At 43.4% G+C, this 27,736-nt stretch overlaps 1 protein-coding gene across 7 annotated transcripts in view; it reads left to right on the forward strand.

Annotated features, from left to right (window-relative positions):
* LOC112252249 (A-kinase anchor protein 13-like) overlaps positions 1 to 25,855 on the forward strand; it is a 180,438-nt gene extending 154,583 nt beyond the window's left edge. For 3 of the 7 annotated variants that reach the window (XM_042323076.1, XM_042323081.1, XM_042323082.1), the window contains 23 exons: positions 3,894 to 3,921; positions 4,044 to 4,158; positions 8,120 to 8,276; positions 12,130 to 12,197; positions 12,361 to 12,424; positions 14,059 to 14,224; positions 14,465 to 14,577; positions 14,846 to 14,992; positions 16,695 to 16,948; positions 17,060 to 17,185; positions 17,610 to 17,727; positions 17,851 to 18,102; positions 18,403 to 18,479; positions 19,755 to 19,936; positions 20,166 to 20,248; positions 20,361 to 20,552; positions 21,221 to 21,385; positions 21,486 to 21,556; positions 22,077 to 22,121; positions 22,376 to 22,426; positions 22,608 to 23,072; positions 23,401 to 23,743; positions 24,561 to 25,855. In XM_042323076.1, the coding sequence (XP_042179010.1) occupies positions 3,894 to 3,921; positions 4,044 to 4,158; positions 8,120 to 8,276; positions 12,130 to 12,197; positions 12,361 to 12,424; positions 14,059 to 14,224; positions 14,465 to 14,577; positions 14,846 to 14,992; positions 16,695 to 16,948; positions 17,060 to 17,185; positions 17,610 to 17,727; positions 17,851 to 18,102; positions 18,403 to 18,479; positions 19,755 to 19,936; positions 20,166 to 20,248; positions 20,361 to 20,552; positions 21,221 to 21,385; positions 21,486 to 21,556; positions 22,077 to 22,121; positions 22,376 to 22,426; positions 22,608 to 23,072; positions 23,401 to 23,743; positions 24,561 to 24,610 (3,332 nt within the window). In that variant the 3' untranslated portion in view covers positions 24,611 to 25,855. The remainder of the gene's footprint in view (positions 1 to 3,893; positions 3,922 to 4,043; positions 4,159 to 8,119; positions 8,277 to 12,129; positions 12,198 to 12,360; positions 12,425 to 14,058; positions 14,225 to 14,464; positions 14,578 to 14,845; positions 14,993 to 16,694; positions 16,949 to 17,059; positions 17,186 to 17,609; positions 17,728 to 17,850; positions 18,103 to 18,402; positions 18,480 to 19,754; positions 19,937 to 20,165; positions 20,249 to 20,360; positions 20,553 to 21,220; positions 21,386 to 21,485; positions 21,557 to 22,076; positions 22,122 to 22,375; positions 22,427 to 22,607; positions 23,073 to 23,400; positions 23,744 to 24,560) is intronic. The other 4 variants (XM_042323078.1, XM_042323079.1, XM_042323077.1 and 1 more) reach the window with 4 other exon arrangements.
* The last annotated feature ends 1,881 nt before the right edge of the window (positions 25,856 to 27,736 follow it).

The following is a 27,736-nucleotide window of genomic DNA, read 5'->3' on the forward strand; positions in this document are numbered from 1 at the left end:
GGACTTTACCTAGCAGGGTCTTGTAGATGACATGGAGCCAGTGGGTTTGGCGACGAGTATGAAGCGAGGGCCAGCCAACGAGAGCATACAGGTCGCAATGGTGGGTAGTATATGGGGCTTTGGTGACAAAACGGATTGCACTGTGATAGACTGCATCCAATTTGTTGAGTAGGGTATTGGAGGCTATTTTGTAAATGACATCGCCAAAGTCGAGGATTGGTAGGATGGTCAGTTTTACAAGGGTATGTTTGGCAGCATGAGTGAAGGATGCTTTGTTGCGAAATAGGAAGCCAATTCTAGATTTAACTTTGGATTGGAGATGTTTGATATGGGTCTGGAAGGAGAGTTTACAGTCTAACCAGACACCTAAGTATTTGTAGTTGTCCACGTATTCTAAGTCAGAGCCGTCCAGAGTAGTGATGTTGGACAGGCGGGTAGGTGCAGGTAGCGATCGGTTGAAGAGCATGCATTTAGTTTTACTTGTATTTAACAGCAATTGGAGGCCACGGAAGGAGAGTTGTATGGCATTGAAGCTTGCCTGGAGGGTTGTTAACACAGTGTCCAAAGAAGGGCCGGAAGTATACAGAATGGTGTCGTCTGCGTAGAGGTGGATCAGAGACTCACCAGCAGCAAGAGCGACCTCATTGATGTATACAGAGAAGAGAGTCGGTCCAAAAATTGAACCCTGGGCACCCCCATAGAGACTGCCAGAGGTCCGGACAGCAGACCCTCCGATTTGACACACTGAACTCTATCAGAGAAGTAGTTGGCGAACCAGGCGAGGCAATCATTTGAGAAACCAAGGCTGTCGAGTCTGCCGATGAGGATGTGGTGATTGACAGAGTCGAAAGCCTTGGCCAGATGTTTCTTATCGATGGCGGTTAAGATATAGTTTAGGACCTTGAGCGTGGCTGAGGTGCACCCATGACCAGCTCTGAAACCAGATTGCATAGCAGAGAAGGTATGGTGAGATTCGAAATGGTCGGTAATCTGTTTGTTGACTTGGCTTTCGAAGACCTTAGAAAGGCATGGTAGGATAGATATAGGTCTGTAGCAGTTTGGGTCAAGAGTGTCCCCCCCTTTGAAGAGGGGGATGACCGCAGCTGCTTTCCAATCTTTGGGAATCTCAGACAACACGAAAGAGAGGTTGAACAGGCTAGTAATAGGGGTGGCAACAATTTCGGCAGATAATTTTAGAAAGAAAGGGTCCAGATTGTCTAGCCCGGCTGATTTGTAGGGGTCCAGATTTTGCAGCTCTTTCAGAACATCAGCTGAATTGATTTGGGAGAAGGAGAAATGGGGAAGGCTTGGGCGAGTTGCTGTTGGGGGTGCAGTACTGTTGACCGGGGTAGGAGTAGCCAGGTGGAAAGCATGGCCAGCCGTAGAAAAATGCTTCTTGAAATTCTCAATTATGGTGGATTTATCAGTGGTGACAGTGTTTCCTATCTTCAGTGCAGTGGGCAGCTGGGAGGAAGTGTTCTTATTCTCCATGGACTTTACAGTGTCCCAGAACTTTTTTGAGTTAGTGGTCATTATGAATAAGGTCATTATGAATAAGATTATATGGACAGATCCTAGATCAGCACTCCTACTCTGAAATGCTTTGCGGATTCAGGCCCATGCCTCTATCTATCCAACAATCAAGTCTCCTGTCACCTGCTGTTTCCAACTTCGTCCTACAGGTACATTTTCTCTCTGTCCCTCTGCTGTGTTTCGCAGATAGGAATCAGGTGGTTTGTTAACTCTCTCAATCCCAATCTCCTCTGGAGCTAACAGGGGCTACTGTTAGATCTTCTCCTCACTATCACTGGGGTTATTATTTCTGCCTTCTCCTGTTTCCCTGTCCCTTTGTGTAGGGTTCAGTCATTTGATCACTTGGAAGGGAATGAGGGGCGGCCCAGGTTCTTGTGCTAATTTAACGTGTGATTTGATATTGTTTGTACCCTTGAACTGGATAGCCAGTGGACCGACTCAACATAGAACATTATTTTCTATTGGCTCTTCCTCCAGTGATGTTCTACATTTCCCAGAATGCCCTGAGTGGCCCCTTAGCCCCTGGCTGCTTCCTGTGTAGTGTGCCTCTAGGTCAACCCGTGTCACTAAAGGACGTTACCTCTCTCTAAATCAACTTTTTTAAATCAATTAATCTCTGTTTGGTCCCCAAACAAGGTTAACATTGTCAGGCAAATAATTTGGTTTGATAAAATATCAATCAGTAGAAGTCATTGTTTCTAAAAATGTTTTACTTACATAGGCTTAAATTGCCTCTAGTTACTAATACAAATCTCAACAGGTGATCAAATATGCACTGTTTGCTGTTCTGTTTATGTGAAGTTTCAAGCAAATTCAACTATTTGATCAGTTTCGAAAACCTTGGCTGCCATGAAAATGACTGAAAAAAGTATGAAAGGATGTCAAACCTGCCAAGATGTTCACATATTTCATAAATGTTTATGAACAGTTAACTCTTTTGTCCTTTTAAGAGCCTTGTATTTCTGAACTATATCTACATTGCTGAAACCCATGCAAGAACAGCAGACTCATTGTGCAGATTTCTTGAAAGAGTAGGGACGCTGTAACAGAGTGAAAAGCCCTTTTGCAGTCCAGTCAGCCATATGTTACATCTGCTGGAGACACATATAATCCCAGAATCTATTTCCCACTATTGGTATCTAACTGAGATCAAATAATCAGCTTTCTGTTAGCATTGTAGCCCCTTTTCAAAGTAGCCCTTTTTCTATTGTATTTGACATGGCTGACATTCCTATTATGTCTCCCCTGTGAGTTTTACACACATTTCTCCCCTCTCTTTCCTCCATCAGTTCTATTTATTCCCCCTAGCCTCCATTCTTTGGAATCCACATAAACACATGTCAAAGTGTTCCTGTTAGGCTTCACAGCTGCTAGAAAGGAGAGGAACATTTCACTGCTGCTTTCACACTCCTTTGAGCCTTGTATATTATTTTGGAGAGAACGATTGGAAGAAAATCCCTGTCCGGGCCGTTGCTGGGGGATGACGTTTCAAAGAGCTTTCGCTGCTCTAGCGTGTCATATCTACAGCTTAAGAGCTGTGAGAGATTTTGCCTGGCAGATTTTTGTTGTTGAAAATGTCTCTGTGTTTGTCGTGATATGTGTCTTATTGAGCTTTGTTGTAGTTCTGAGGCTGCGTTTCAGTGCTGTGTCTGACCCTCAGTAAATCTCTTTATTATTGGCCACCCTTGACTACTACTGGACATCTATGCTGCATAATCGTCACATTCCTTTGTGTATGTATTTGTTGGTCTTGTTAATTGGCCAAGTCCTTAACCAAATGACCCAGTGTGCAATTCCACATTTAACCTGGTTCTGTTGAATGTTGGTACTACTACGTGTTATGTGATATCACCTCTGCTTAGAAATTTATTGTAATGGTTATGTAATGTATGCTTGTACTGAACCAAAATACTGATAAAAGTACATATCTTTTTTTCGGGGGGGAGAATTCCACTCTATAATCTCTGTTGTTTCAACATGTTTTCATTGCTCGTATTGTATATACATGTACAACTATATTTTGATCATATTTATATTTCTCAAACTACATTTACAACTCCCTGTCCCATTTAAGGTGGCAGGTAGCCTACCACGTAGAGTGTGGGCCAGTAACCAAAAGGTCGGTGGTTCAAATACCTGAGCCGACAAGGTGAAAAATCTGTAGATGTGCCCTTGAGCAAGGCACTTAACCCTAATTTGTTCCAGGGGCGCCGTACTACTATGGCTGACCCTGTAAAACACCACATTTCACTGCACCTATCTGGTGTACCAATAAAAAATAATACAAATGTAAATAAATAAATGACACAATCTGCTGTTCCATTGATCCAGCTCATCACCTCTCTCTATTTCTGCTGTAGGAATGGGATCGGCATCGCTAGAGCATAGGTAAGACAGAAACCTTGTCTCGTTTTATATGGGCCTGTTCTTAAAGGCTATTTCTCCAGCAGGGTAATATCTGACAGTATACTGAGTTTGTCTCTCTGGTTCTCCTACTCTTTTTCATCCAGCATCTCTGAGGAGGACCCGGGGCCACTGCGGAGCGACTCTGAGGGGAGACAGGGGACCAAGGTCAGCCGCACCTTCAGTTACCTCAAGAGCAAGATGAGTACTAAGAAGAACAAGGTGAGTCTGTCCATTCAGCCTCTCTTCCTCCTCCTGCATTAGCGAAGCAAATCACATTTTATTGGTCACATGCTTTGTAAACAAAGGTGTACACACAGGTGTAGACTAACAATGAAATAACCGGCATAGGGCCTGGCTCCGAATTGCCCCTCAGGGGATAAATAAAGTATGAAGTGACTTGAATTTAAGAAGATCCAGTAGTACAGTACCTTTTCAGTCTGATCCCAGCGCCATTGTCTGTATTGGTGTTGAATCCAATGGATTATGACGTGTCTAAAGGTTTCTCATTGTAGTTCTTTGTATACAAGTTTTCAGGTTATAATTTATGTCCAGGCTAATAGCTGTGTGCAGGCTAATACACATATTTCAATCTCAAAACTGTCGTTTCCAGAATAAGATACTTTTCCCTGGCGCTTATCTGTGTTCTAGGTGTCATAATCACATTGTAAATGACTGTGATGGAGTATATAGTATATATCTGCTGGGTAAGTGTATCTGGCTGTGAGTCTGTGAGTTGTGAGAAGCAGAGCGAGGCGCCTGGTCTGCACGCAGTAGGGAAGCCAAACAGGAAACAGAGGCATGCTGTGGTTTGTCTCAAACTGACGTCTGTATGGCATCACTGCTGCTACGAAAACAAACCACAATTCTTTCAGACCTAATAACATTAGACTTCCTGATAACATTAAGGGAAATAACAGTAATGCCCAGACCATGCATCAACACAGTTCTCATGTGATTTGATTTCCCTGTGTTGTATCCAAAACAATATCTTTCTATGTATTTTATAGCAGGCCTAGTTATTACATAGAAGAACATGCTTATCATCAAAAATGCTACTCAATCCATAACACATGCATACAGACTGAGAAAAATGTCCAATGTTTGTATAGCTTCCAATATGGGTTTTGAAAGTATGTACCCTGTACAGTGCATTCGGAAAGTATTCAGAACCCTTGTCTTTTTTCACATTTTATTAAAGCCTTATTCTTAAATGTATTAAATAGTTTTTTCCCTTATCTACACACAATAGCCCATAATGACAAAGTAAAAACAGGTTTTTAGCCATTTTTGCTAATTTATAAAAAATAAACTGAAATTTCACATTTACATAAGTATTCAGACCCTTTACTCAGTACTTTGTTGAACCACCTTTGGCAGCGATTACAGCCTTGAGTCTTCTTGGGTATGACGCTACAAGCTTGGCACACCTGTATTTGGGGAGTTTCTCACATTCTTCTCTGTAGATCCTCTCAAGCTCTGTCAGGTTGGATGGGGAGCGTCGCTGCACAGCTAATTTCAGGTCTCTCCAGAGATGCTTGATCGGGTTCAAGTCCGGGCTCTGGCTGGGTCACTCAAGGACATCCAGAGACTTGTCCCAAAGCCAATCCTGCGTTGTCTTGGCTGTGTGCTTTGGTCATTGTCCGGTCATTGTCCTGTTGGAAGGTGAACCTTGACCCCAGAATGAGGTCCTTAGAGCTCTGGGGCCGGTTTTCACTCTGTACTTTGCTCCGTTCATCTTTGATCGATCCTGATTAGTCTCCCAGTCCCTGCCGCTGAAAAACAACCCCACAGCATGATGCTGCCACCACCATGCTTCACTGTAGGGATGGTGCCATGTTTCCTCCTAGGCCAAAGAGTTCAATCTTGGCTTCATCAGACCAGAGCATCTTGGTTGTCCTTCTGGAAGGTTCTCCCATCTCCACAGATGAACTCTGGAGCTCTGTCTGAGGGACCATCAGGTTCTTGGTCACCTCCCTGACCAAGGCCCTTCTCCCCCGATTGCTCAGTTTGGCCAGGCGGCCAGCTCTAGGAAGAGTCTTGATGGTTCCAAACTTCTTCCATTGAAGAATGATGGAGGCCACTGTGTTCTTGAGGAGCTTCAATGCTGCAGAAATGTTTTGGTACCCTTCCTCAGATCTGTGCCTCGAAACAATCCTGTCTCGGAGCTCTGCGGACAATTCCTTCGACCTCATGGCTTGGTTTTTGCTCTGACATGCACTGTCAACTGTGGGACCGTATATAGACAGGTGTGTGCCTTTCCAAATCATGTACAACCAATTGAATTTACCACAGATGGACTCCAATCAAGTTGTAGAAACATCTCAAGGATGATCAATGGAAACAGGATATACCTGAGCTCAATTTTGAGTCTAATAGCAAAGGATGTGAATACTTATGTAAATAAGGTATTTCTGTTTTATTATTTTAAATAAATTATCAAACATTTCTCAACCTGTTTTCACTTTGTCATTATGGGGTATTGTGTGTAGATTGATGAGGAAAAACATTAATCTATTCCATTTTAGAATAATGATGTAATGTAACTAAAGGCAAGGGGTCTGAGTACTTTCTGAATGCCCTGTACATACTTTACAATAGTTTGCTGAGACTGTGAGCTAGATTATAGGCCGGAAGTTGCAGTGGGGCTGGTGTGTAACGGAGATTGCAAAACAGTCAGCACAGACACTCATGGTACATCCATGGTAGCTCACTTCCTTCTTTTGGGCTGATGGCTGGCAATATGGGAACGCCAGAGTTCGATCTGTAGATTCTGTACTGCCTGTTGTTCCAGACCAGCGTACAGACAGACTGTCACTGTAATAATGTATCAGACAGACAGACTGTCACTGTAATAATGTATCAGACAGACAGACTGTCACTGTAATAATGTATCAGACAGACAGACTGTCACTGTAATAATGTATCAGACAGACAGACTGTCACTGTAATAATGTATCAGACAGACAGACTGCCACTGTAATAATGTATCAGACAGACTGTCACTGTAATAATGTATCAGACAGACAGACTGCCACTGTAATAATGTATCAGACAGACTGTCACTGTAATAATGTATCAGACAGACAGACAGACAGACTGCCACTGTAATAATGTATCAGACAGACAGACTGTCACTGTAATAATGTATCAGACAGACAGACAGACATACTGCCACTGTAATAATGTATCAGACAGACAGACAGACTGCCACTGTAATAATGTATTAGACAGACAGGCAGACTGCCACTGTAATAATGTATTAGACAGACAGACAGACTGCCACTGTAATAATGTATCAGACAGACAGACTGTCACTGTAATAATGTATCAGACAGACAGACAGACTGTCACTGTAATAATGTATCAGACAGACAGACTGTCACTGTAATAATGTATCAGACAGACTGTCACTGTAATAATGTATCAGACAGACAGACAGACTGTCACTGTAATAATGTATCAGACAGACAGACAGACTGTCACTGTAATAATGTATCAGACAGACATACTGCCACTGTAATAATGTATCAGACAGACAGACAGACTGCCACTGTGATGGTGTGTAGACATGTCCTGGCACACGGTTGCTCCCTGAAGCTGAGGGCTGATACAATACAGGATGAGGTAGGAGATATTGGTTCTTTGTGTTGGCTAACGCCTGTTGCCTGTCTCACGGCTCACTGCTCAGAAAGGAACAGGCTCTGATGCTCTTCTCTAAATACACATTCTTCCCTTTTTCAGGAGGAATTGCTTTAGCAACACATTTAGTTTGAGTCAGAATCATAGGATATTGGTTGTTTCATTTCCTGTACTGATTATGAATGAGTGTCTACCTGTACAGTCAACCTGAGAGTGTGTTATCGGCCAGTCCAGTGTATTGTGTCTGTGGTTATATTGATATATTGTAACCTTTTGTCATAATTATGTTTCTTTTTGTGAATGAGACTTCTGGATAGAAAATACAGAAATATTGTGAAGGGGTTTTTGACAGCTGTCAAACTTCAGTACATCTTTGAGCAAATGACTCATATCTCTCGGCTTTGGCTAAGTACTATCGAAGTGTGAGATCTATTTGTGAGACATTGATTGCTTACAGTATCTACGGAAAGCATACACAGTGCCATAGTGCTTTGACTTAGAGAATTTATGGTATTCCCTTTGTGTCTCTAACTCTCTGCAGGAGAAAGAGAAGGCTCAGGGGAAGGATAAAGACCCCAAGGAAAAGGAGAAAAAAAACCTGAACGGCCATCTCTTCAGCTCTGTGAACCCAGCCCCATCCTCAACCTGCCATCAGTGCAACAAACCCATTATCACTAAAGAAGCCTTCCTCTGCACCAGTAAGACAACAAATCTGAGTGTTTATGAGAAACCAGACTCCACAGAGTTATTTAGTCTCTCTGTTCCATAGTAAGGGACCACTGCTCTAGTTTTAGCGCCATTTACCACACCTCAATACCCCTTATTCCTTTACATGGTGATTACTTGGACCTGTTTTGTGTGTATTTCTACCTTTGAAACTATGCTGTCTCCGTAAGTCAGTAGATTCAGTACTTTAAGGTATGTTTTCAGGGGCTCAAGCCGTGTTTTCCATCATTGTGTAATGTCTGGTGGTGGAACATCCTACGTCGGCTCCAAGTAATGTGACAAAATGGTGACTGGTTATCCTGTTTATTCATTCAGTCTAGTCACTTAACTGAAACTGCTCCACATTAAGCAGGACACGGGAAATTCTCCATATCCAGGGTCTATCTGCAGAGAGCTAAAGAGGATGTTGTTTATTCTGGGGCTATCAGAAGTGGACGTATATAGGAACTATGTCGCTGCAGTATATTCATTCCTCCCACCATCTCTGTATTGCCAGCAGCATGCATTAGAAGAGCAGAGTAGACCACTCACAATACTTTTTCTCAGAGCTACTTTGTTTGTTGTCAGTCTGTCTGAAGCGTGATGGACTGGGTGGGTCTGTCCCAGGGAATAGGAGTTGGGTGGTTAGAGGGAACCAGAGACAGGGGAGGGATGTGCCCCTCGGCCCAGTCAGTCCTCTCAACGTTTCAATGGGTTGCATCACCCTGCCCCTGGCCCCTGACGCAGCTGGGAAGATGTCAACTCTAATCTTACATCCCGGCTATCTCTCTCTCTCTCTCTCTCTCTCTCTCTCTCTCTCTCTCTCTCTCTCTCTCTCTCTCTCTCTCTCTCTCTCTCTCTCTCTCTCTCTCTCTCTCTCTCTCTGTCTCTCTCTCTCTCTTCTCTCTCTCTCGCTCTCTCTCTCTGTCTCTCTCTCTTCTCTCTCTCTGTCTCTCTGTCTCTCCTCTCTCTCTGTCTCTCCTCTCTCTCTCTCTCGTCTGTCTGTCTGTCTCTCTCTCTCTCTGTCTCTCTCTCTCTCTCTCTCTCTCTCTCTCTCTCTCTCTCTCTCTGTCTCTCTCTCTCTCTCTCTCTCTCTCTCTCTCTCTCTCTCTCTCTCTCTGTCTGTCTCTCTCTCTCTGTCTCTCTCTCTCTCTCTCTCTCTCTCTCTCTCTCTCTTTCTTCCACTGGCAGAGAATGTGCTGTAAGCCCTATTTGGGCTTCCATTGCTCATTTCTCAAAAGTGACTTAGTTTTTGTCACACAGATACACAGAATTGTGGCCCACATAGGGTTTGCCGAGCAAAGACCTACATTTGAAACAAGCCCTTCATTTTGACAATTGACATAATTATTCAGAACATTTTTTTTTCTTGATCAGTGATTTTGATCCTTATCTTATCTAATAGTAAAATAGGGCTTTGTGGAGAGTCAATGAGTTCTTTCTGAAATATTAACTAATAGAGTGTAGTGTCTAATGGAGAGCTGCCTCCTCTCCAGTGGTGGAAAAAGTACTCAGTTGTCTTACTTGAGTAAAAGTAAAGATACCTTAATAGAAAATGACTCAAGTAAAAGTGAAAGTCACCAGGTAAAATACTACTTGAGTAAAAGTTGTAAAGTTTTTGGTTTATATATACTTAAGTATCAAAAGTAAATGGATTTGCTAAAAATGTACTTAAGTATCAAAAGTAAAAGTACAAACGATTTCAAATTCCTTATATTAAGCAAACCAGACGGCACAATTTTATTGTTTTTATTTATTGGCGGTTAGCCAGGGGCACACTCCAACACACTGACATAATTTACAAACGAAGCATTTGTGTTTAGTGAGTCCGCCAGATCAGAAGCAGTAGGGATGACCTGCGATGTTCTCTTGATAAGTGTGTGAATTAGACCGTTTTCCTATCAAAATGTAACGAGTACTTTTGGGTGTCAGAGAAAATGTATGGGGTAAAACGTACATTATTTTCTTTAGAAATGTAGTGAAGTAAAAGTATAAATAGTTAAGTAAAGTACAGATACCCCAAAGTAGTAGTTTTAAAGTATTTTTACTAAAGTACTTTACACCACTGCTCTTCTCTCTGTTCTCTCAGACTCATTTTGAGAGATTCAGTCTTGTCATGATCTGTGTTTGACACACAATTTAAAAAATGGACACACACCGTGTTGCACACCACAGTCCCCACACACTGTTTAAAACCTCCAGCTGGGAGAGAGTAATAGCACAGTCCCCTCTCACTGTTTAAAACCTCCAGTTGGGAGAGAGTAATAGCACAGTCCCCACACACTGTTTAAGACCTCCAGCTGGGAGAGAGTAATAGCACAGTCCCCACACACTGTTTAAAACCTCCAGCTGGGAGAGAGTAATAGCACAGTCCCCACACACTGTTTAAGACCTCCAGCTGGGAGAGAGTAATAGCACAGTCCCCTCTCACTGTTTAAAACCTCCAGCTGGGAGAGAGTAATAGCACAGTCCCCTCTCACTGTTTAAAACCTCCAGCTGGGAGAGAGTAATAGCACAGTCCCCTCTCACTGTTTAAAACCTCCAGCTGGGAGAGAGTAATAGCACAGTCCCCTCTCACTGTTTAAAACCTCCAGCTGGGAGAGAGTAAAAGCACAGTCCCCACACACTGTTTAAGACCTCCAGTTGGGAGAGAGTAATAGCACAGTCCCCTCTCACTGTTTAAAACCTCCAGCTGGGAGAGAGTAAAAGCACAGTCCCCACACACTGTTTAAGACCTCCAGTTGGGAGAGAGTAATAGCACAGTCCCCTCTCACTGTTTAAAACCTCCAGCTGGGAGAGAGTAAAAGCACAGTCCCCACACACTGTTTAAGACCTCCAGTTGGGAGAGAGTAATAGCACAGTCCCCTCTCACTGTTTAAAACCTCCAGCTGGGAGAGAGTAATAGCACAGTCCCCACACACTGTTTAAAACCTCCAGCTGGGAGAGAGTAATAGCACAGTCCCCTCTCACTGTTTAAAACCTCCAGCTGGGAGAGAGTAATAGCACAGTCCCCACACACTGTTTAAAACCTCCAGCTGGGAGAGAGTAATAGTACAGTCCCCTCACTGTTTAAAACCTCCAGCTGGGAGAGCCTGCTCATTGTTGTGTTTCTCCCCTCTTCCCAACTCTTTCCTCCCTGAAGTGTTGTTGTGTTGGTGTTGTTTGGATGGGCTTGACTGGAGGTGGAGTGGAACACTTTGAACTCTATGGTCTGTTCCTACTGTACACTCAGTCTTGATTCCTCTGTTTTATGTTTTATGTTGTTAGGTCAACTGTTTATATTGCGCCTGCTCTGAACACCCCTCACCTTAACCTGGGTGTGTCTGCTAACTGTGTTCAGTAAACAAGACTTTGTAGTTGTTCAGAGGTCAGACATGGAGTGCTGGGAGAGGTACTGTAAGACACTGTACCCTGTCTGAAAAGGGAAACTAGGCAGAAACATAGAAAATATGTTTTTCTTTACAGAACATCATACCATTTTGGGACTTTTTCTAATTATTTTATGCAGCCTAAAATGGGATGGAATCTGGATGAAGACATTTTCTAAGTGTACAGATTAGAGTTTCCTCTTGCTGCCTGTTTGTTTCTATAGTTCAGGGTGGTTCAGATGAGCAATGTTGATTTGGTATGAGTCACATCACTAAGCTAGCAGGTTTTTTACACTGTTGTGTGATCTTGTTGCATTGAAATTACATTATTTACACTAGTAGCAAGTAGCAACGTTGTCACCTGATGAAGGAGGAGAGTGAGATGGGTAGACCTGACTAATCTGCTTTTCCTGCAGTCTTTAACAGATGTTTCTACCAAATCTTTGTCCTAATGTTGTTTTTCTTCTGATGATTTCAGACTGCAATGCACAGGTCCATAAGGGCTGCAGAGAGCGTCTTCCTGTGTGTGTCCAGGTCAAAATGAAGGTAAGCTTGCCGTCAGCTGTCTACAACGCTACTTTGTTCAAACACACAGGAACAGAATTCATCTGTGCGGGATCAGTCTCTGTCTATCGTGAATAAATGGGTAACAGGCTTGTTAATGGTGTGGTCCCAATGATGTATTGTAATACACTACTCTATTTTTCAGCAGCAGAAGCAGCAAACGGTGCCAGATTCTGAGTCCATATCCGGAGTCGTGTTGAGAAGTAAATGTAATATATTTATTTGTGCAGTTCAGATGTACAGTTGAAGTAGGAAGTCTACATACACCTTAGCCAAGTACATTTACAATTCCTGACATTCACAATTCCTGACATTTAATCCTAGTAAAAATTCCCTGTCATAGGTCAGTTTGGATCACCACTTTATTATAAGAATGTGAAATGTCAGAATAATAGTAGAGAGAATGATTTATTTAAGATTTTATTTCCTTCATCACATTCCTAGCAGGTCAGGAGTTTACATACACTCAATTAGTATTTGTTAGCATTGCCTTTAAATTGTTTAACTTGGGTGAAACATTTTGGGTAGCCTTCCACAAGCTTCCCACAATAAGTTGGGTGAATTTTGGCCCATTCCTCCTGACAGAGCTGGTGTAACTGAGTCAGGTTTGTAGGCCTCCTTGCTCACACACGCTTTTTCAGTTCTGCTTTTTCAGTTCTGCCCACAAATTTTCTACAGGGCTTTGTGATTGCCACTCTAATACCTTGACTTTGTTGTCCTTAAGCCGTTTTGCCACAACTTTGGAAGTATGCTTGGAGTCATTGTCCGTTTGGAAGACTATTTGCTTTAACTTCCTGACTGATGTCTTGAGATGTTGCTTCAATATATCCACATAAATTTCCATCCTCATGATGTGAAGTGATGTGATGATGTGAAATTTTGTGAAGTGCACCAGCCCCTCCTGCAGCAAAGCACCCCCACAACATGATGCTGCCACCCCCGTGCTTCACTGTTGGATGGTGTTCTTCGGCTTGCAAGCCTCACACTTTTTCCTCCAAACATAAAGATGGTCATTATGGCCAAACACTTCTATGCGGTTTCCTCCAGCATCTTCACAAGGTCCTTTGCTGTTGTTCTGGGATTTATTTGCACTTTTCGCACCAAAGTACGTTCATCTCTAGGAGACAGAACACGTCTCCTTCCTGAGCGGTATGACGGCTGTGTGGTCCCATGGTGTTTATACATACGTACTATTGTTTGTTCAGATGAATGTGGTACCTTCAGGCATTTGGAAATTGCTTCCAAGGATGAACTAGACTTGTGGAGGTTGACAATGTTTTCTTCTGGGGTCTTTTGATTTTCCCATGATGTCAAGCAAAGAGGCACTGAGTTTGAAGGTAGGCCTTGAAATACATCCACAGGTACACCTCCAATTGACTCAAATGATGTCAATTAGCCTAATAGAAGCTTCTAAAGTCATGACATAATTTTCTGGAATTTTCCAAGTTGTTTAAATAGACAGTCAACATAGTGTATGTAAGCTTCTGACCCACTGGAATTGTGATTATAAGTGAAATAATCTGTCTGTAAACGATTGTTGGAAAAATGTATTATGTCAAGCACAAAGTAGATGTCCTAACCGACTTGCCAAAACTATAGTTTGTTAACAAGAATGTTCTGGAGTGGTTGAAAAACGTGTTTTAATGACTCCAACCTAAGTGTATGTAAACTTCCGACTTCATCCTTGTCTGTCTCAATCTATGCATTGTCAATACCCCCCCCCAAAATCCCAAGTACTGTATATGTTTTTATGTACAGTATTTATTTGACTTTGTGCATGTAGAATTCCTGATATCCTAATGAGCTGTACTACTTTACATGCTAACTGTATTTGTGTGATCAGCTACATCATCGACATCGTCTCGGGAGCGTCCGTGGTCTGCCATCTTGTCCCCTGATGACCAGGCCATGGTTACGGTGGCAGCGGTGGTGCCTCGCAGGAATCACAGCATCCTCCCCTTTAACAAAAGCAACCTGTCCAAGAGCATCTCCATCAGCAACATCGCAGGGTGAGACACCACGCCACTCAATCACCAACCAACTCACTATCGCCCCTTACATACTCGGGTTGTACAAACGGTGTACATTTGCATGCTGACACACATCAACAATACTGTGTACTCACAAGTGTTGTGTCAAATGCATTGTACAACCAGAGTGTATACACAACTTATGTTATCACAGTAACAGTCCCTCCTTCACCAACTCTGTTTCTCTCTTCCACCCTGTCTGTCTGTCTGTCCATGCAGGCCATTGATGGATGAGATGCCACTGAAGGGCCTGAAGTACCTGTCCCAGTCCACAGACTCACTGCACAAGACCTCCAAGGTCAATGAGTCCACTGAGTCTCTCACTGATGAAGGTAAGGTAGTGAGCTGGAGAGTTATCACTGTGACAGAGCCTGTATTTGCTGTACTCTCTTTGTGGGGATCGGTTCAAAGGAGTGAGCAAATGTGACATGTTTGGATTTCCTCTGTTTTCAGCTGTTGTTTTGCATGACTATGTATTGGTCCAATTTACAACATATGTGAGTGTAGGAGAGCATATGTATGCTTACAGTACATACTGTATAGCCACTCCTGCCCCGGCCAAACTAACTGTTCATGTGTGTTTTATGTGTGTTGTCCTAGGGACTGAGATGATGGACAGCCAGCTGATGGGAGAGTTTGAGGCAGAGTCTAAGGATCTTGAGGCAGACTCCTGGACCTTCACTGTGGACAAGAAGTATGTGAAGGGGCTCAAGAAGGAGGTGGTGAAGAGACAGGACGTCATCTATGGTAGGAGGGCAACTCTCCCAATCCCACTCATTCCTTCATATGTTCCCATCCTTTGTTTCAGTCAAACAATTAATTTATTAATTTAATAGGATATCTGTGGGACTAATAGTAAAGATTTGTCCTTTTTACTTTTAAAATGTATTACCTTTTAATGTGGAATAAACACAACCAGTCGTCATGTTCTCATCTGACTGTCAAACAATCACTTCAATAGGCTCCTGTAAGCCTGTCTACTCGAAAACCATTCCTACATCCGTACACTGCACTGTGCACCCGCCATTTGATGAGTGGAAAGAGACATCTGTTAAGGCGCCCGCATACTAGGTTGACTTTGTTCTTGTTCTTGCCGAGGAGGTCTTAGTCGCTTAATTTTACATCAAACTAAGATGTTCGGTGCATTATTTCTCATGTGAAAAAATGTGCATGAAAACTAGTCGTCTCTTGTTGAATGACAACAAACACTTAATTGAAGAATCCCGTTCATAGTTCCCACTCTTACTAAGAGTATTACTGTTGAACAATTACCAACGAAGGGGCGTAGACTTCGTCTACCGGACTTCGACTTGCCTCAAGAAAACAAATAGCGTTCGAACAGCCGAAAAAAACCCTGCTGAACACCAAAACCAACAAAAACGCAGTAGTGGAAAAAGTACCCAATTTTCATTCTTGAATAAAAGTAAAGATACCTTAAAAGAAAATGACTCAAGTAAAGGTGAAAGTCACCCAGTAAAATACTACTTGAGTGAAAGTATAAAAGTATTTGGTTTTAAATATACTTATGTATCAAAAGTAAAAGTATAAATCACAAAAAATTCCTTATATTAAGCAAACCAGACGATACAATTTTCTTCTGTTTTTTTTTACGGATAGCCAGAGGATAGCCACAGTTCAACACTCATACATCATTTACGAACAAGCATTTGTGTTTAGTGAGTCTGCCATATCAGAGGCAGTAGGGATGACCAGGGATGTTCTCTTGATATGCGCGTGCATTAGATAATTTTCCTGTCCTGCTTATTAGCTTATTAGCATTGAAAATCTAACGAGTATTTTTGGGTGTCAGTGAAAATGTATGGAGTAAAATGTACATTATTTTCTTTAGGAATGTAGTGGAGTAAAAGTAAAAGTTGTCAAAAATATTACTAGTAAAGTACAGATACCCCAAAAAACGACTTAAATAGTACGTTAAAGTATTTTTACTTAGGTACTTTACACCACTGCAAAAACGACACAAATGTTTTCATAATATATGCGCTGTTTGGACTGGGAAGCATGCGACAGGCTTTACAAAACACCCCAAAATGTAATGAATGACATTCAGTAATGGTCATTCATTAGACTTAACCTGAATGGATGGGTCCACTGCTGTCCGCGTGCATCTCCATCTTTGTCGTCGAACCACACCGCATTTCGGAACGTATTACACATTCGCACATTTTTTTCATGTGACTGACATGTGGTAATGATAAATAAAAGTGTAATAGCTGACAGTTTTATTTGCATCTTTGTTTAATTATTGTGATAGGGCCATGTTTAACCAGTACGGCGTATCCCCACTAGTTATTTTGACGGTACTCTGTACCGGACCTTACCAGCTTACTTTCACCCTGGGGTTAAACACAATGTGTTGTTAATTGGGATTTTGTACTATAACCCACTCTCTACTTCTCTGTCCTACCCTTCCCTTCCTGTCTCTCTGCAGAGCTGGTCCAGACAGAGATGCACCACGTACGGACGCTGAGGATCATGTCTGAGGTGTATAGTAAGGGCCTGCAGAAGGAGTTGCAGCTGGAGGCCCTCACGGTGGAGCGGGTGTTCCCCATGCTGGACGAACTCCTGGACCTACACACAGACTTCTTCACCCACCTCCTGGAGCGCAAGAGGGAGTCTTCAATCGAGGGTCGGGATGACGGGAGCTTCCTCATCCACAAGATAGGGGACGTCCTTGTCTCACAGGTTAGCAGGGGGAGACTGTTTGTCGGCATGAGGGGTTTAGTGATCGTTGTGTAAATGTTGACTAGTAGACTAACCTGTAAGTTAATCTTCGATGGGTTGTCTGGTCTTCAGTTCTCAGGGCCCAATGCGGACCGCATGAAGAAAGTCTACGGGAAATTCTGCAGTCGCCACAACGAGGCGGTTAACTTTTATAAGGAGCTTCACACCAAAGACAAACGCTTCCAAGCCTTCATCAAGGTAACTAACTGCTCTTTGTTGTACATGGTTATACCCTCTACAACCACTGTGATTATTATTATTTGACCCTGCTGGTCATCTATAAAAATTTGATCATCTTGGCCGTGTTCTGTTATGATCTCCACCCGGCACAGCCAGAAGAGGACTGGCCACCCCTCATAGCCTGGTTCATCTCTAGGTTTCTTCTGCTTGCTGTTTGCTTGCTTGCTGTTTGGGGCTTTAGGCTGGGTTTCTGTACAGCACTTTGTGACATCAGCTGATGTAAGAAGGGCTTTATAAATACATTTGATTGATTATAAGCAGTATGAAAAACATAACTTTATCCACCAGGTGGTGCCACTACACTGTTGTAATTTTATTGCATAAATCTGCAGTTGTTTGAAACAGAATATTCATATATCAATTGGATCTGTCTGTTTTTCAGAAAAAGATGAGCAGCACAATCGTCCGAAGACTAGGCATTCCAGAGTGTATCTTATTAGTGACACAGCGAATAACCAAGTACCCCGTGCTACTACAGAGGATACTGCATCACACCAAAGGTGAGGCCTGGTATTCTCTATTCCTTGAATGGCACTCATACACTTACTCTGTGAGAAAGAGTGGTGATGTCTCTCCCTCTGTGTGTGCTGAAGTGACATGCGGGTCTTCTTTCCCTGATGCAGAGAATGAGGAAGACCATGACGATATAACCCAGGCTCTGAGACTGGTGAAGGAGATTCTAAATGCGGTGGACAACAAGGTGAATGAACACGACAAGAAGAAACGGTTGAAAGAAGTGTACAGCCGTACGGACAGCAAGTCCATTCAGAGGATGAAGAGCGGCCAGATGTTTGCACGGGAAGACCTGGTGAGAGGCAGGAGGCTGCTGCATGATGGACCACTGCAGCTCAAGAACTCTGCAGGCAGACTAAAGGGTACGGGATCAGCCTTGTTTATCTCTGTATCATTCGCCTTCTCTGTCTCTCGCTAGGTTTCTCTTTCTTTCTCATTCCCTCCTCTCTCCCTCTCCTTCTAGTTTTTTTTCACTCTTTCTGTCCTCATTCTCCCTTCCTCTCCCTCTCTTGCCCCTCCCTCTCCCTCTCTTGCCCCTCCCTCTCCCCCATTCTCCCTCCCTCTCCCTCTCTTGCCCCTCCCTCTCCCCCATTCTCCCTCCCTCTCCCTCTCTTGCCCCTCCCTCCCTCCTCCACTGATCCCGACTCTGTTATTTTCCTCAGATGTCCAGGCCATGCTGCTGTCTGACGTGTTTGTGTTCCTCCAGGAGAAAGACCAGAAATATGTCTTTGCCTCACTGGTATGTTATTTTTGTTTTTCCCAGCTCAATGTTTCATATGTACCACACTTTGTAGAGAACCGTGCCCACTTCATGTTACTTTACACCAAGTTTAGCTTTCTGTGCTGTTATAACACCAGTCCTTCAAGGTTTATCCAGCTCTATTAATATTGTGCTTTGCAAGGCCGTGGCATTCTAGATGTACATTTTAATGAAGCAGTATATTATTGGTTACACTCTTTGTATAATCTTATCTTGCAGTTTTTTACCATTCACTTACGTTTGGAGTTTTCATTCAGCTCCCCTTTCCTTGGGCTTTACATTGCATTTCCCTATAGTAGCTTCCATAGAAACCTCCCACTGGTCTACATCCTTCAATAGAAATCTGGTCTATACACCGTTCAATAGAAACCTGGTCTATACACACTTCAATAGAAACCTGGTCTATACACCCTTCAATAGAAACCTGGTCTATAAGCCCTTCAATAGAAACCTGGTCTATACACACTTCAATAGAAACCTGGTCTATACACACTTCAATAGAAACCTGGTCTATACACACTTCAATAGAAACCTGGTCTATACACACTTCAATAGAAACCTGGTCTATACACACTTCAATAGAAACCTGGTCTATACACACTTCAATAGAAACCTGGTCTATACACCTGGTCTTCAACTTCAAGAAACCTGGTCTATACACCCTTCAATAGAAACCTGGTCTATACACCCTTCAATAGAAACCTGGTCTATACACCCTTCAATAGAAACCTGGTCTATACACCCTTCAATAGAAACCTGGTCTATACACCCTTCAATAGAAACCTGGTCTATACACCCTTCAATAGAAACCTGGTCTATACGCCCTTCAATAGAAACCTGGTCTATACACCCTTCAATAGAAACCTGGTCTATACACACTTCAATAGAAACCTGGTCTATACACACTTCAATAGAAACCTGGTCTATACACACTTCAATAGAAACCTGGTCTATACTGGTCTATACACACCCTTCAATAGCAATAGAAACCTGGTCTATACGCCCTTCAATAGAAACCTGGTCTATACGCCCTTCAATAGAAACCTGGTCTATACGCCCTTCAATAGCAACCTGGTCTATACGCCCTTCAATAGCAACCTGGTCTATACACCCTTCAATAGAAACCTGGTCAATACATCCTTTCACCTCCATTCTCCCTCTCTCTCTCTCTCTCTCTCTCTCTCTCTCTCTCTTTCCTCTCACTCCATTCTTCCCTTTTTCTTTCCCCTCCATCCCTGCTCTCCCGTCCCCCAGGATCAGCGGTCCACGGTGATCTCCCTGCAGAAGCTGATTGTGCGTGAGGTGGCTAACGAGGAGAGGGGTCTGTTCCTGATCACAGCGGGGATAGAGAAGCCAGAGATGGTGGAGGTGCTGGCCAGCACCAAGGAGGAACGCAACACATGGATGCAGCTCATACAGGACGCCATGCACTCCATGTGAGTCAGTTAGAAAGGAACACACATAGAAATATAATGACTAGAATGGGGAAAACCCATCAGACCACAGCAATTTGTTTATTATAAAAAATATCTGGAATTCTATATCAATGGGAACACACACATTGTGTACCCACAGATACACAAATATATACGCAGAACATGTTTGTTTTATACTCCACATGCAGTGTAAATGGTTTGATTGATGGAGAATTGTGTGTATTAACAGAGAGAAGGATGACGATGAGGGAATCCCCAGTGAGACCGAGGAAGACAAGAGACTGCTAGAGACCAAAGCACGGGAGATTAGAGGTAAAACCTGTTCTGTTTTTTTTCATCAAATTCTGTATAACCTGATGGATATCCTCCGTCAGTGTTGTGTATGACAGGTATTAACCACAGTGTGTGTCTCTGTTCCTCTCAGAGCTGCTGAGGAAGAAGGATGAGCAGATCATGAGTCTATTGGAGGAGAAGGTGAAGGTGTTCAGGGACATGTGTGAGGGACCAGCAGAGGAGACCAAACAAACCCAGTCTATCAGGACCAAAATGCTGTTTAGAGCCACCCCAGATGACATCACCAAGGGAGAGCCCATCATGAAGGATGCCCTGAGGGAAGGTGAGTCAGAGTGGACAGTCCTCTGGCAGAGACCAAACACAACACAGATGACCCTTTATTCAATCAGTGGTCACCTATTGAATTACCTGGACACATGGCCAACCAGTGATTTGCCCCTAAAGACACAGAGGACCAATCAGAAACAATCAGGAAATTACCCGAAAATACCCCTAATATAATATAATGCCGGTAGCAGCTGAAAGACCAAGGAAGAGAGATTACAGAATAGTGCCGAAAACTCATTGTTGGCTAAAGCCAGAGTGATATATGGTTACTTGTCATAGTTATTTATATCAGCGTTTTCTCTCTGGAGACAGCGATAGAATCAATGCATAAGCATACAAATGGATTGCTTTACCGCTGCAGGTTGAGTAATTGAGCCAGATATTGACATTTTTTCTCATTTTCTCCTGGTTCCCTTAGAAACCCAGTTTATGGAGGTCTGTCCAGGTTTCTTCAGCTACCTAGAGTAGTGTGTGTAGTCGTTACTGAAATCATGCAGGATGCTGTGTGTACATGTAGCCAGTTAAGGGTCACAAGACCTGGCAAATAGTAATAAAAAACAACACACAACTGTGAATGATTTTATGTCATGTTAAGGCATGAATACAGAACTAGAGTGCAGGTCCTATCCTTATGTGTGTAATGTGTGTGTGTGTGTGTTTCAGTGGAGACTCTCCATGTGCTGGTGAATGGAAGTCTGGGCGGGGCTGTGGGGCAGCAGGTGTCCAGTACCCAAGATGCATCAGGGGGCAGTGTGGGGCCAGTGTGTCTGCCTCGCCGCGCTGAGACCTTCGGTGGCTTTGACAGCCACCAGATGAACATCTCCAAAAGTAATGTCACCTCACTCACTCCTACTCCCTCTCACTATGTACCCTGACTGCCTGTCATACTGTAGCTGAGCTGTGGGATAAAGGTCTCTTTTTATTCCAGACGGAGAGAAAGAAGAGGGGGATGACTCATTAGACCTTCGGAGGACTGAGTCAGACGGTGTGTTAAAGAAGGTAATTACAGTAACTGTACAACTCAGAGGTCTATGTGTGAGAGTCACAGCAAATTAATGAAAGGAACAGAGGAATGCTTGAAGACCAGCTTAGACACACACACACACACACACTTTGTTCATTAACTCCTGGCTATTCTTTATAACTATTATTTCCTAACCAATGCCATCAGGAAGGATTTAAACTTGTATGTGTCTCAGTAGGCCTGGTCCGGTCCCCCATCACCACCACTGACATTAACAGACAGACATTATCCCAGCCCGAGGCCCTGGGCTGGCTGAGCTGAGCTGGTCCATATTAATAATGCTCCATTAGGCTAGGTGATGCCCCCGGGCTGGGCTGAAATGTGTGGGAGCAGTCCTGTGCTTTTAATGCCTACAATCTCCTCTGCTCAGGCCTCCCCGCCAGGCAGGTGGGATCAATCTCTTCCTTTGAGGGGGTGATTAACGTGACCCCTCGCTTCAGCAGCTCTGTTAATATCTCAGTAACTAACTGCAGCTGTACTTGTCTTCTTCCACAGGGGGGCAACAACAACCTACTGCTACTGCTCAAGAGGAACAGTGAGGTAGGTCTGACTCCAACGCTATGTTACACTACCAGCATACTGTACATCCCTGACTGACTGGCTGACTGGTTGGCTGACTGGCTGGCTGACTGGCTGCGTGAAAGAGGCATCACTACCTGTTCCCACAGACAGGCCTCTAGTTTCCTCTGTACTGTATTATGTTATTTCATAGGAAGTATTTTATTGTGTGCATGTTCCTACTGTGTAACCATACACAGGTACATGTTTATGATCTCTCTCGTCTTATAATGTAGCAGGTCCTCCAGAGTGTGACACACCTCCATGACCTCCTCAGCACACTGCAGGTATATCCACTTCTCCTCTGTTTCATACAATGTTCTCCTCGCTTCTTCACGTTTCCTCTCCTCTTTTATTAGATAAATCACGCAGAGCTGTTAAAAAGCACACTGACATACAAAAACTGTCCATTAGCATGCATGTCAATACAACTTCATGTGTTTAACCATTGTTACTGTCCTCCGGCAGGCAGTGGTGGTGCAGCAGGACACCTTCATTGAGGACCAGCGTCATGCTCTGGCTGAGCGGCCAGCCTCGCGCCACTCCTCCACCTCCTCCCTGTCCTCCTCCTCCTCGCGGCCCAACTCCCTGATCGAGCAGGAGAAACAGCGCAGCCTGGAGAAGCAGAGGCAGGAGGTGGCCAACCTGCAGCGCCAGCAGGTGGCCCACGCTGATGAGAGGAGGAGGAGGGAGAGGGAGTGGGAGGTGAGGGAGTCGGGGCTGGGCGACAGGGAGGTGCAGGTGAAGGAGCAGGAGGAGGAGACAGTGAAGAGGCGTAGGCAGATGGAGGAGGAGAGGAAGGAGCTTCTAAGGAGGAAGGAAGAGTATCAGAGGGATCTGGAGAGGCTGAGGGACGCCCAGAGGAAGCTGGACAGAGACAAGGAGACGCTGCAGCGGGAGGCTGAGATGGTGGAGCAGATGAAGAAAGCCGAGGTGAGCTGGATCGGCCAACACGGTTCTCAAAGAGGGCTACTGCTCACTGGTCTCTGTCTGTTACCTTACATTACAGAAATCAAATAACTATTATTTAACTAAATGTAAGCACAATGGACTGACGACACATGGGCCATGTAATGATGGCCTTTAAATAACCCTTTACCTACCGCCATAACCTGGGCTCAAGCCTGAGCTTCTAATCCTAAAACTAGCTCAACCTTGAATCCTAGACATAATCTCTTCCTTCAAAAGTCAGATTCCATCATTAAGTTGCTGCGAGGCTTAAGTTCCTACTTGTTGTTGTATGGTTTGGTTTGATCTGTAGGCAGAGCAGGCACACAGGACCCAGCGGACGCCCTCCACCACCTCAGAGGAGTCCATGAAGTTTCAGAGCTCCACCTCTCTGGATAAAGAGCCTGGAGGAGGGGAGGCAGAGCTGTCTTCCTCCCCCGCCACCAAAGACCCCTTCCTCAGGATGGGCTCCAAGAGGAAAGGGAAGAACCTGAACCCCTTCTCCTCCTCGTCCTCTTCCTCCAACGCCAGCTCCAAGGCCCAGAGCAGCACAGAGGGCCAGAACCAAATCCCTAACCGCCTGATGCAGCTGGCCAAGACCAAGGACAAGAAGGAGAAGAAGAAGAAGAAAGGGAAGGGGCAGCAATCACAGCCAGGTACCAGTAGCACCAGCCAGGTACCAGTAGCACCAGCCAGGTACCAGTAGCACCAGCCAGGTACCAGTAGCACCAGCCAGGTACCAGTAGCACCAGCCAGCTACCAGTAGCACCAGCCAGGTACCAGTAGCACCAGCCAGCTACCAGTAGCACCAGCTAGGTACCAGTAGCACCACACATCTTTGTAAGGAAAAGAGAGCCATGGGAAAAGTTGAGTTACCTGTGCTACGCGCTATACACTGAGTGTACAAAACATTAAGAACACCTGCTCTTTTCATGACATAGACTGACCAGGTGAAAACTATGATCCTTTATTGATGTCACTTGTTAAATCCACTTCAATCAGTGTAGATGAAGGGGAGGAGACAGGTTAAAGAAGGATTTGTAAGCCTTGAGACAATTGAGATATGGATTATGTATGTGACAGTGTGCCTTTCAGAGGGTGAATGGGCAAGACAAAAGATTTAAGTGCCTTTGAACAGGGTATGGTAGTTGGTGCCAGGCGCTTCGATTTGTGTCAAGAACTGCAATGCTACTGGGTTTTTGACACTCACAACAGTTTCCTGTGTGTATCAAGAATGGTCCACCACCCAAAGGACATCCAGCCAACTTGACACAACTGTAGAAAGCATTAGAGTCAACATGGGCCAGAATCCCTGTGGAACGCTTTTTACACCTTGTGGAATCCATGCCCCGACAAATTGAGGCTGTTCTGATGGCGAAAGGGGGGAAAGGTTCCTAATGTTTGGTATACTCGGTGTATAAGGGATGTTGTTACAGTCTAACTAAAGTCTATGTCTGTCTTTCTTCTCCACAGATACTGGGGTCACAGAGCCTCAGTGCGACGGAAAGATCTTCTTCTGCTGATCCCGCTGTCATCCACTATCCCACAATGCCCCACACTCACTGCATCAACTGACTGCCAGACCATGTAGTAGTGTGGCCAGATAGACATGCACCCCATTGACATACTGGACCTGGAGGGGTTGACCATGGCCATGGACAGGATGTACAGCTTGAGCACTTCCTGTGAACTTATTACGGAACCATGCAGACACTTCGCGCTTAGTTGCCACTGAATTGTCAAGGTGTAACTTTTAGATGAAGATAATTTGGGTTTGATTCTGTGGTGAAGCTGCAAGTCTGCTGTGGCATGGATTGGATTGGTATGCATGAGTTGGTTACTTTGGAGTTTGATAGTGTTCAGATATGATTTGGACAGTTTCAGGAATTTTACCATGGCTAGAAGAAGATTTAGCATTCATGAAGTATACAGTAGCTGACATTCGTTTTCTATGTGAAGGGAAGATTTAACAGAGCAGGTGTCGTAGGGGAGTGACTGTTGTAGAATATGCTGCATTTCACAAATTTAAGTATACCCTAATAGCCAATATGACAAAAGAGAGCATACAGTACACCTTATTCAACAATTCCAGTTGAGTGAGTAAAGCTTATGCAATAGTGTTTATTCTCATACTTCTAAAGGTATTGCTTAACACTGGGCCCCATAATGCTTTGTTCCCTCCTGCAAGGAACTACAGCCTCATTTCTCCCATCAGCACTACATCAGTTGTAAAGAAAGGCAACTCAAGGTTAGAGAAGACATGACTAACCACAGAGTTCGAGTTATGAGAAGAGGATGAATGAGTCTGGGAGAAACGGAAAACAAGACCAGCCAAAGAAAGAGAAAGAATAGCTTGTAATGGAGGAGAGAAAGTAGAGAAAAGAGAGAGAGAGATGAGTGACGAAGAGGAAGAGCTGAAGAAAGAGTGTGTAAGGAAGCGAAACTCAAAGACATAGTGGCTGACTTGCTTTTGTCGCTATTGTCCACTTTGCAATTGAATATAATGATGATAAACTGTTAGACGTTACGGTTCCAGCTGATTGAATGGGTAGAAGAAACATTTAGACGTTACGGTTCCAGCTGATTGAATGGGTAGAAGAAACATTTAGACGTTACGGTTCCAGCTGATTGAATGGGTAGAAGAAACATTTAGACGTTACGGTTCCAGCTGATTGAATGGGTAGAAGAAACATTTAGACGTTACGGTTCCAGCTGATTGAATGGGTAGAAGAAACATTTAGACGTTACGGTTCCAGCTGATTGAATGGGTAGAAGAAACAAGAACGGTTCCAGCTGATTTTAGAAGAAACACGTTACGGTTCCAGCTGATTGAATGGGTAGAAGAAACATTTAGACGTTACGGTTCCAGCTGATTGAATGGGTAGAAGAAACATTTAGACGTTACGGTTCCAGCTGATTGAATGGGTAGAAGAAACATTAGAGGTGTTTCTATTCCTCCACTGCACACTTGAGTTTGAATTTGTGAACCATTTTATTTGTCAATCACTGCAATGCAATACTGGCATAGGGTTTGAAGGTGATGATAATATTCACTCTGTTACAAGTGGCAAGACTTCCTGCTTTACAATGAGTGACAATCATTCAATGTACACAGACTAAATCGAAATCCAGACTGATTAAGGGATATCTATCTCACAAGAATGGATTTACAGAAACAAAAATTCTGATACAATTTTTGGGTAATATTTTAATGCTAATATTGGAATAGATGAATCTAGCCCTGACCAACCATTCCCATTGGAATTACACTGATGCTGTATATCTGCCTGCAGGACAGGCTGTTCGTCTATTAGTCAAACCAAACCAAACCTTTCCTCTGGACAAAACCCCATATTTCCCTATTTTCCCTGCAGTCTGCTCTAGTATTGGTAGCCTGTGGTACCATAAGCTCTCTTGTGCCTCTCAAATAGTCCAGAATGATTCATGTCCCTGTATTTTCTTCATTGATATTTTTCTGTCCACGCTCCAGTCTGGGGTTTTGATCCATATAACCAGTGGTTCATAACGCGTAATATTTCAGTTTTGTCGTTTCTCTTTACTGCTGATGAGCAGAATTTAAAATGAAAGCACAGCAAAGTCCTCTTCTGACTCTGTAAAACTGAAATATGGTGCTAATCATCAGTCACATAGGCTGTGTTTACACCCAATTCTGATCTTTTTTCTTTTTATCACTAATTGGTCTTTTGACTAATCAGATCAGCTCTAAAAAATATATATGGTCTGATGGGTAAAAATACAAATTAGTGAAAAAAATATCAGAATTAGGTTGCCTGTGTAAATGCAGCCTAACTGCTCTGCTTCTTCTTGTCTGCGTTGGTTTATCTTGTTTTGACCATCAGATGGCGCTGTGGCAATCTTCATAATTCACCACTACTATCTACTCTGTTGGATTTGTCATCTTGATATTTCACAACAATTCCCCCTGGTCATATATATGCAAAGTGAATCACCACGTTAACATGGTGTTTCATGGCCTTGTTTAGTGATTTTATAAAAGTGAAAGCATAGGGAGGGATCATTGGCATTTTGATTGATTGGTTCATTCACATTTACTGACTTGCCTTAATAGACATATTCCGCTTTTGACAGGTGTGAACGTTCTTAGACCCTACCCTTTATCACTTGATATTCTTCTGGGAACATCTGCTAATCATCCCTTCAACAACAACTGTCATGGCCGTCTACAGTATAGATGTTGAGCAGTGCTACAGTAGCTCTGAAATGTTGTACATGATGCATAGTGACAAATGCAGAGATGGGGGAGACCATTATGCTCAAATTGAAATGCACTAGAATATTAGCCAGCATCTGTGAGGAGTTGGAGTGGGTTTTACAGTTATACTGTATACCAGTGCTTTTAAAGTCATTTGTTGTTTGTACTAAAAAGGTACAATTTGTATTTCTTGCAGAATTTCATGTAAAAATAAAAAATAAAAGGGCAAAGCAACCATTATGTAAATATGTGTCATGTACAAATTTAACTTTTAAAGTATTGTTTGTGGATTTTTGGATCGATTTAAGCTTTTTATAATGAGGCTTTATTTATCAGTGTCCTCCCTGTTTTGGAGGTATAAAATGTAAATTCATTTTTCTCTTAATAAATAACTATTATTGTTTGTCAACTGAGA

The sequence above is a fragment of the Oncorhynchus tshawytscha genome, linkage group LG06 (genome assembly GCF_018296145.1).
Source record: "Oncorhynchus tshawytscha isolate Ot180627B linkage group LG06, Otsh_v2.0, whole genome shotgun sequence".
NCBI classification, from domain to species: Eukaryota; Metazoa; Chordata; class Actinopteri; order Salmoniformes; family Salmonidae; genus Oncorhynchus; species Oncorhynchus tshawytscha.